The sequence below is a fragment of the Pomacea canaliculata genome, linkage group LG1 (genome assembly GCF_003073045.1).
Source record: "Pomacea canaliculata isolate SZHN2017 linkage group LG1, ASM307304v1, whole genome shotgun sequence".
NCBI lineage: Eukaryota > Metazoa > Mollusca > Gastropoda > Architaenioglossa > Ampullariidae > Pomacea > Pomacea canaliculata.
In genome coordinates, this window is record NC_037590.1 from 16,271,600 (window position 1) to 16,281,811 (window position 10,212).

The 10,212-nt window shown below is 34.1% G+C and overlaps 1 protein-coding gene across 3 annotated transcripts; it reads left to right on the plus strand.

Moving 5' to 3' along the window:
• The first annotated feature begins 176 nt into the window (after positions 1-176).
• LOC112574253 (kelch-like protein 2) lies at positions 177-9,867 on the plus strand. Of its 3 annotated transcripts, none has more exons than XM_025255210.1 (12): positions 177-283; positions 1,023-1,324; positions 1,599-1,827; positions 2,054-2,229; positions 2,598-2,694; positions 2,985-3,251; positions 4,228-4,345; positions 4,649-4,846; positions 5,122-5,223; positions 5,714-5,842; positions 6,284-6,424; positions 7,234-9,867. In XM_025255210.1, the coding sequence occupies exons 2-12, from the start codon at positions 1,221-1,223 to the stop codon at positions 7,407-7,409; spliced, it is 1,737 nt and encodes a 578-aa protein (XP_025110995.1). In that variant the 5' UTR covers positions 177-283; positions 1,023-1,220; the 3' UTR covers positions 7,410-9,867. The 3 variants fall into 3 exon arrangements, with proteins under 3 accessions (XP_025110995.1, XP_025110987.1, XP_025110979.1); XM_025255202.1 differs by having other exon boundaries at positions 177-278; XM_025255194.1 differs by having other exon boundaries at positions 187-371.
• The last annotated feature ends 345 nt before the right edge of the window (positions 9,868-10,212 follow it).

Below are 10,212 nucleotides of genomic sequence, written 5' to 3' on the forward strand. Positions count from 1 at the left end.
GACTAGTCAATATAAACATTTGTTTTGTCATTGGGCCATAGGTAATCCCTACAAATAGGACAATCAGATTCTATATAATTATATAATGATCTAACATGTACAGCAAATGATTCCTAAATCAGAATAGTTTGTCAACTTCCTGTAATATTCTCAAAAAGCTCCATAATCCTTAAATGGTCGATTTCTAATAATTCTGTGTATACTGTGGCTTCAGTACAATCGATTTTATTTTATTGGTTTTTCGGTTTTGACAAGGAAAAGAACATAAAAAGCTCATCGTAAGGTGCGATGTGTTTGCCTGTTTTTTAGGTTTGAAAAATTCAACCTATTTTGCGCTAGAAAGGTGTTCACGTTAGATTGGATACGACCAGGTCTGTATGTAATGTATCACTACTAGTATTAGCGCTATGAATGTAGTATGGCTGGACGGCCCGGGTGAATAATAATATGAAAGTTAATGCTAATATTTATAAATTTATTGTGTGATTTGCTCTGTAGACGGTATATTGTTCTCTGTAATGATTTTATCAATGCTACTGTTTTGTCTTGTCTGCAGTCCGAGACTTCACACATAACGCAGCGACGGTTGACAACTACATTTTACGTTTTAGTGATTAATAGTAATAATACTAGTAATGCTCGCAATCTAGAAAAATCTGTTTCTTTTAAAAGAATTAACTTCAGATAAATATATCGTGGTGTCGGGTGTAATAATGTAGACTCGTAAGAAAACATTTGCTTTTACATAAAATTTCATGGCAAATCGATCATGGTTATTGAAAAGTTTCCATGTCGTGGCATCAAATTAATGTTTGTCGCAGGCAGTTAGGGAACAGCAAAGATTTTGCCTTAGTATTTTTGTGAATCGTTACTAATATAGTCATGTTCAGAGTTTATTTATTTATTTTGTCGAAGTGTTGGGTTTACAAGATTATCAATAAAAATTATGACAGATTGATAGATGGCCTCACAGACATATCAATACATTTAATAGTTTAAAAGGTAATAAATTTTTTTTTCAGGATTGTTAACTTCCCTTTCACAACAAACAGAGGGATTTAAAAATAAATTTCAGCCATGGCTAAAAAATTCCTTCATTTAAGATGCCATGCTGCAGTTTAGCAACAACAAAAAAATGAAAAAGGCTGTAAATTTATTTTCTTTTGGACGTGGGAGATGACATATGATTCAAATTGAAAGTCAGCACAGTTGTGTACCAAATGGATACAGTTCGTCCAAAGATTGCCACAGGAAGGGAGCATCCTGCTTACAAACATCCACAGCACGCTCAAAAGGCATTTGAACTACTAAATCAGATGAGAAAGTAAGTGTGAAGCCTTTGTTTTCAAGGTCTTTTAAGCAGGTATTGTCAAATTGTAATTTATTCATCTTTTACTTTAATACCAGAACAAAGTTGGAAAACTACTATTTGAAAAAATGTTATTGTTTTTAATGATAAAATTAAATCATAAGTTTTTTTAATAACTGAGCTTCTGAAAGAATAAAGTTAGTGGTCTCGAACAAAGTGGTTAATGAATTGAAATATATATTTAATTTAATTACGTAATATTTTCATGCTTCCCTTTGATGTTTTTCAGATCTGGCTTGCTGTGTGATGTAACCTTGGTTGCAGGGGATGTAGAAATCTTGGCTCACAAGAATGTTCTTTCAGCATGCAGCCAGTATTTTTATGCCATGTTCACAGGGGAGATGGCTGAATCAAAGTCTGATTGTATCACTTTGCAGGCCATTGACCCTAAGGCACTTTTACTTCTTGTTGATTTCATCTACACATCAGAAATTTATGTCACAGAAGAAAATGTACAGGTATAAACTTGCTTCTAGCATTTACGATTTGTGATTCTATTGTTAAATCTTCTATTGGAAGATTGAAAATGATGTTTCAAATTGTAACATAATTATAAATAGGGAAATAAAACTATTTTATAGTCTGCTGCTAGTAAATACAAAAACAGACAAACTATACACACTTTATTGAAACATCTTTTCTTGTTGTTATATTTGATATTGTATTCTACATGTTATTTTTCAGACATTGCTGCCGGCAGCAAACCTTTTACAGATTACAGAAGTACATGATGCTTGCTGTGAATTTCTGACAACCCAGCTTCATCCTTCTAATTGTTTGGGGATTTGTGATTTTGCTGACATCCATGCTTGCAATGATCTTCTCCACCACGCACAGACATACATTGAACAACATTTTACGTATGTCATTTTAAAAAATAAGTGATGATAAATTTGTTCATTTCCTCTAATGTATTTGCCATGATGTGGCCATTGTTGTTGACATGGCATTAAGCTACAACATACAACTATCCTAAAACACATTTGTTTTGCATGTATATCATAGATATATATATGTGTGTGTGAGAGTATATTATATATATAAATATAGTGCTTTAACTTAAAATCTATGGAAATAATTTTTCTTCATAATAGTCAAAACAGCAATAGCTGCATAATTTGAAAAATATAGCTTCCTTCCTGGTTTTCTTTGTAATTTTATATGCTATGAATATATTCACTAATGAAGTAACAGTAATCATGACCTTGAGACCTTTTTTTTAATCCAGGGAGCTGGTGCATTATGATGAGTTTTTGTCCCTGAATGCAGAACGCGTTGCTAAGTTAATATCCAGTGACAGACTGACTGTTTCTGCTGAGGAGCAAGTAAGGGTATCTATTAAATGCTGAAAAAAATACTTTGCATACATAGCATTTTATTCTTTTGCAACAATAAAAATTATTGAAGCAGTTCTGTTTTTATTTATTTTTAATTTTTATATTCATTTTGTGATGGTTCATTATTAAAAAACAGAGTAAGAGGTTAGAGTCATTGGTCATTAGACACATATTCCGCTTTACATTAATAGATATCATTGGTATGGAGAGAAATAATTCACATTTTGTCTCTTTTTGTGTTTATATAATATAATCCGTACGTGTATTTTACCTCCCAGGTTTATGAGGCTGTGATGTCCTGGGTGAATCATGACTTACATAGGCGGCAGGAACACCTTGAGAGATTGCTTGAGCACGTGCGACTGCCACTAATGGCACAGGACTATATAGTGCAACGGGTAGAAGAGGAACCACTTATCAAAGGAAATTCTCGCTGCAAAGACTTTTTGATCGAAGCCATGAAGTATCATTTGCTGAAAGTTGAACAGAAAATCCTTTTTAAGACTCCGAGGACTCAACCGCGAAATCCTATTGGACTTCCAAAGGTTTGTTTTTCTTACAAAGATAACTGTGGATTTTGTGTACAGTTTTCTATTTTTACAAGTTAGTTGCCATTGCATTCCTACTAATACCTCTTTATAACAAAAATCTATTACACAAGTTAAAGTAGATTCTGTGAATTACTTTATAAAATTTTAAAAGTAATGATATGTTTCCTTTTTCACCAGTATCTTGTGTACATGACTATACTTGTAAGTGCATACATATGCACAATAAAGGGCTACTCATAACTTTCAGAACTATGTTTTAGTTGGAAAGAAAGTAGCAGTGCCAAGTAGCTGGTACCAGCATTTTAAGGTGTATGAGGTCATTTTTGAACGTTTTGATGACTGCTGGCTTCTGGGGTTGACAGTTCTGTGCATTGCAATGGCTTAATTGAAAGAATGATGTGTTTGTTCTTGATTTTTTTTTTCTTTACGGGTAAAAATGGTGACAAACTAACAAAGGGCTGTTAGATAAAAGGGTTGTAGGAAAAGCTCTAGTCTGTTGATTTGAAACATCTAGTCCCCCTCCCATCGGTATTTTTGAACAATCTTTTATATGAGTCTGTCATGCACACACATTCATATACATACACATACATATGTATGCGCACACACACAAACACATAGCTGATGGCTTATTTGTGTGCAACCACTTTTCTTTCTTTGATTCCGGTGTCTTCAATTCTTTTGCCTTTATTGCTTCGCAGTGTTCACTATGGACAGTTTCCTGACTCATTTAAAGACCCGTCTCTTTCATGAATACCTTCAGTAACTGGTCAGCTCGTAGTCCTATCTTTTCTAATCATCTCTCCCATGCTGACATCACCCCAACTTTGTTTTTGTTGTTTTCAAGCTGTTCTGATATATTTGTTGTTGGTACTACTCTTTTGTTAAAACACATTAAGCTCACTGCCAAGTTAGAGAAATATGTTATTTAAATAAGTTTTTATTATTATTATGATCTACTTGTGTAAAGGTTCTTCTTGTTGTTGGTGGTCAAGCACCAAAAGCCATCCGGAGTGTAGAATGCTATGACTTCAGTGAAGATAAGTGGCATCAGCTGGCAGACATGCCATCAAGGCGTTGTCGTTGTGGTAAGAAAGTGTATATGTTAATGTTGTTATGGTATTTGGTGATTACTATGACTGGCTGAAAGTGTGATTGTTTTCAACTTAAGAGTTGAAAATGGTCAGTGTATAGATCGCTTTAATTTACTGGTAGATTTTTTTTTTTATGTTTCTCACAAGTAATGTTTAAACAAATTAAGCCCATCTTAAAGATTTGCCAACCTTAGTTGTTTTTTCATCATGAAAGCTTTCTGACAAACATACTTTCATTTTCTTTTCTAAAAAGTTTTCTTTTATTCAAGAGTATAAATTATTGTTCCTTTCTTGCAGGACTGGCAGTTTTGAATGGCTTGGTTTATGCAGTTGGTGGATTTAATGGTTCGTTAAGAGTGAGGAGCATTGATGTGTATGACCCAGCAAATGACACATGGAATTCATGTCCAAGCATGGAGGCAAGACGAAGTACTTTAGGGGTGGCCGTTCTCAATGGCCATATTTATGCTGTTGGAGGCTTTGATGGGGCCACAGGTATTAATTAAAGCTTAACTTATGTTTATATTTTTTTTATGGTACCAATTTTCATTCTGTTTTACTGTTTGTTTGGGTCTCTTTTTTTGAAAGTTCATAAATTGTAAAACTACATTTAGTTTGAAAAAATAAAAAGGAAAAGAAGACTTTCAAAATTTTGTCACTAGAATTTCTAATTTACATTTTTACTCTGATGATATGTTTATTTAAATAATCTATGGAGAGACAGACTGCTTGTGATTGTGCATGTGATGTTTGGCCCCCATCTTTCCCAGGTCTAGACTCTGCAGAGTATTTTGATCCACGTACAGGAGAATGGAAGACAATATCTTGCATGAGTGTGCGACGCAGTAGTGTGGGTGTTGGGGTTGTTGGAAGTAAGTCATTGATCATCATATTTCTGTTAAAAACAGAGCTATGCCTTTTAATTTTCTTCTAGCCTTCCTAATTAAACTGATTGGACTGTATTAATTTGCAGGTTTTTGATCAAGATTCATTTACTATCCTGAATGTCTGCAGTTTCTTCTGTATGATGAGCTTTGGAAAATAGTTTTCATTCCATGTAGTTAAAACCTGCATGAAACTTCCTATCAATTTTACTAGGTTTTGATTGGAATACAAATGTTTTGCCCTCATATGTGCTTATATGAATTTTGTGGTTCATTTTGTGCAATGACTTTTTTCCCATTGTCTTGTGTCATGAAGTTAGTGAAAATCTCAATTTGCACCACTATCACAAAAAGTACATAAAGTCTTAAGGTCATTATTGTTGCAATATGTCATTTCTCCATCCAGTTCTTCTGGTGAAATTTTATTACTCAGTACTGTGTTTTTTTATGTTTTAAAAGGGTTTTTATGCTTTCTCAGATCTTCTCTATGCTGTTGGAGGATATGATGGTGCATCAAGGCAGTGTCTAAGTTCAGTTGAGTGTTACAATCCTTTGAATGACTTGTGGATGATGGTGGCAGACATGTCATGTCGACGAAGTGGAGCAGGTGTGTTTTGACTGGGTTTCACCATAGATTTATCACCTGTGGCCATAGCTATGAAGTGAGGTGAAACATTGCTCTGGAGCAAAGTGGGGAAACTAGGAGTAGTTGACTTGTCTCTCAAGTTGCAAAGCAGAGTGCAGACACACACAGACATTGCTTTACTACCTTATGCTAGTGGCATCTTTGCCACTGCTTTGTAACTACAACCCCAGGTATAAAGCTACATCCCTAATTTCCTGACATTGCTATGAAGACAAAATGCTTGCTTTAAAATTAGGGCTTCAGGTTAGTTTTATGCTCATAGAAAGTAACCATTATTTGTACTTTTCACTTTCAAAGAGCAGTTACACGTGAGAATGCAAAACAAAAACATTTAGTTAAAAAAAAGAAATAAATAAACCCCACCAAAATAAGAATTCATTTCTATTCTGTTATGGACACAAGGTGTTGGTGTTGTCAATGGTCTGCTGTACGCAGTAGGCGGCCATGATGGACCTCTTGTCAGAAAGAGTGTGGAAGTTTACAACCCAGACACCAACTGCTGGTCACAGGTGGCTGACATGCACACTTGTCGAAGGAATGCAGGTGTGTCAAATACTGTTGTTACCAAGGGTGAAACAATTCTTCAGTTTTCATTGCCAGCCTCAATAAGGATACATTGGCTTTCACAGGCATACACTTTGACTCTTAACAGGCATAGCATAGTAGTTTGAATAGTTTGGTTTTGGAAGCGTACTTCAGAATTTCTTTTCAGTTAAATAGATGCAGAAAAAGAAAATCATAGCTAAATGCATTCTTTGATTTCGATTCCATTATAAGCACTCCTATAAAAATGTTAGTACTAATTTATATCTTTTTTTTTTTTTTTACCAATTTCTGTGTGGTCAAAAAGTTTTGTCTAACTCATTGCAAACATGCTGTTAAAGTTTCATATCTGCCTCTGAACCCATATAAATGTACAAATTAATCAACACATCAGTTCTGACATAATAAACATAAGGAGGATAATGAACTGATAACAAAGGGTTAAAGGTAATGAGTAGTAAATTGTTTTCAAATGATTTAATTTGGTACATGTACTTATAAGCCTTTGTATATTGCCATTCTCAACTGCTTGGAAAGGGTTTAGAATCCCAGTACATGCACCATCACTAAAGTAGAAAAGCTGCCATGAAAATGTTATTAAACCTCTCACATGATCTGTGATTGCATAAATGACAGGTAGATCATTGCCTAGAAAAGCAAATGCAACTTTGTTACAAACTAATGATAATGAGATGTTTTATTAACCTATAGGTTATTTTATGTGTATTATTTTAATGTGCAAGTCCATGAATGATTTCTACTTTCTCCTGTTTTTAACCTCCTTCATTCCAAATTGTTCATTCCATCAGGTGTAGTGGCAACAGGTGGCTACCTGTATGTGGTAGGTGGAGATGATGGTTCCTCCAATCTTGGATCTGTGGAAATGTTTGATCCCCAGTCTAACACATGGACATTGCTGAACAGTTCCATGATGACCAAGCGGAGTTATGCTGGCGTGGCTATCATAGAGAAGCCAACTTTGTAACCAAGGATGCTTGCTGATAGTCTTCAGTAACATCTGGGATACATTGCATGTGTTCAGAAAGGTGTAAACAGCAAATAATGGGCAAATAAGTGTGCCGAGTGTATGTGTGTGCTCATTTTTATTTGCATTGTATGTGTGAATGTATACTTGCACCAGTCTGTATATATAAGTGCATGTGTGTGTGTGAGAGAGAGTGTTTGTAGATGTGAGAAAGAGGAAGGAGAGAATTAATTTATATTTCATGTCTACATAAAAGTTCTGAGGCAAATTTTAGGGAGATTGGAGAACAGCTGATTTTGGTGCACTTTTGTTATTCACTACAAGAAGTGAATGCCGTATTTTGTCTTAAGCTAAATCGGCGAGGATACATATTTTGTATCATTCTGCCAGAAGGGATTTTTGATTTCTGAATTAATGAATCTCTTTTGAAAAATAAGATGCTTTGGACAAAAAAACCAACGAACACAAATCCGCTTGCTTAGACATATACATGTAGATATTGTAAATTTTTTAGATATGTTCTTTTGTAAGTTAAAAACATGCAAAATATTTCAGAACAAAAGTTTAATAATAATTGACCCCACAGCCTCACAAGGAGATCTGAATATTTTCAGGAGCAAAATAAAAGGCCATATTTTCATATAAGTTTAGTTTTTAAATGCAGCCTTGGCAGTCTAACAATTTATGGTACTAATGAAATTTGAGTCTTGTGGGGATCTTGTTACACACGTGCCATACTGGTCTTGCATCCTTACATTTTGTGGAAACTGAGTCTTTGTAGGTCTGGTTTATCAGTTCATATGCCAGGAAAAAAGAGTTGCTGTTTGTGGAATCATTTTTTGTGTGGTTATGTTTATGAGTGGTGGGTGAGAAAACATTTCAAATTTAGAAGCTTTTCGTTGCAGCAGAAAGTTTGATATTTAAAGTCTGTTTTCAATCTGTGTTGATTTTTAAAAAATACTGTTTCTTTATGCTTTGATTTTTATAGGAACAAATAATCTTTCAAAAGGATCATCTGAAGAAGCCAGTCATTGAAGTATTGTATGAATTCCTCTTCATTGTGCAGAACAGTATTAGATGATTTCAGTCCTCAAAATATCAGTTTTTCTTTACAGGAAATTCAGTTTATGAATTTTGAATTTCCTCTTGCAGATTCTGTGTCATTAGAGTTGTATGTTTGGCTGATGTGTAAAATCTGCTTGCTGGAGTATGAATGCAGTATTATTTGACATCAACAATCACATATTTTATTTATATAAACTATAGAAATTTGTTATCCCTAGGATTATTTTGGTCACATTGTGGCTAGAATAAGATTTTTTTGTACTTGCTTATGAAGCATTTCAGTAAAGTATTAATCATTTATTTAAAATACACTGTGCACTCCCAAAAACAGTAATTGAACTGGGCATTTTAGTTTTGGCATGACCATTCATTTTACTGTCACACTGTCAGTTCAAGCAACTGATTTGGCTGTAGCTACATTACAAAAATTTTAATTGGTTCTCTTTTGTAATTTCAGTTATTATTTGCTCAAATATTTCATTCAAAGCTATAGTTAAGCTGCCTAGTTTTGTTTGCATTTCAGGCTTATTATTACCTGTTGTTCCATGGTGCTTTCAGTGAGCTATAAAATAGCTGGGATCAAGACTTGCATTATTGCATATCAGTGAAAAAGAGGCTCTTTTCAATCTTCCAGGAGTGAACAATTTTATTTCATCATTGAAGCAAATAATGAACAATTATTAGCATCAGCCCTTAGAATGTTGTGCTAATGTGTGTGTTAGTAGCCATCTTGAGTGTAAAGTTTACATGCATTCATAGAGCCTAAATGCTGTTTTCAAAGACAAGTACTTTGAAGATGTGCGTATGATGCTCATTTTTTATGCCATAAAGATAAATTGAGTGCAAACTGCAAAAATAAATGTGGAAAAATAGGACATAACTAAAGAGATTTAATATTTATAAAGAATCCTCTAGAAGAATTAGTGTCATATGCCAGTTAGGTTCTTTACTGCAGAAGGTATCAAGCACAGAATTGTCTTACTATGACTGTATAACTGCTGAATAATTTGCCACAAAAACATTAGCACAAAGAAATACACATACAGATACATGATGGTTCATAGATTTTGAAATCACACTAACCCCTAGAGACAAGGCATGGCAAACATACCTGCTGCTATTAAACTGAATGATGTGGTTGTAAGAGCACAGCTCAGCCACTCACTACCTTTCATTGAAAAGGCAATACACTGTACTTGCATGCTACACTTGAGACAAAATAGTGCAATATTCTCTTCCCTATTCCTATATGCACATACAAAAACTGGCCTATTTCTCATTCACCATTACATGTATTACATCACAAGATACATTACACAATTGCTATTTATGAGATACTTAGTCCTAATTATTTCCTGTTTATAATTCTAATAATAAAAAGGGTAAAATATGACTTCTTGTGTTATATGTTTAATATGTAAATTCTTTTGTTCTAGCTTAAAAATAAAGTTACAAAAACCACAAATTCCAAAATAATCCATTCAGTTACACAGTAACAGCACATGAAATACATTTACTATGATGCACTATACTGCAACAAGTTGAAATCATCTACAGCAAATTTCAGAGAATAAGTCTGACGTGTTGTTCAAATTAAACACACATCTCGTGGCTCTGTGCAAAATTGCTCGTGTTGCAGGACACACTTTGAAAATGATACAAAGATAAATAAAGCATTAAACAGCATATAGTGATTCAAAGCGACATTGACAGTTTTGCAAGAATGATGTGCAAAGTG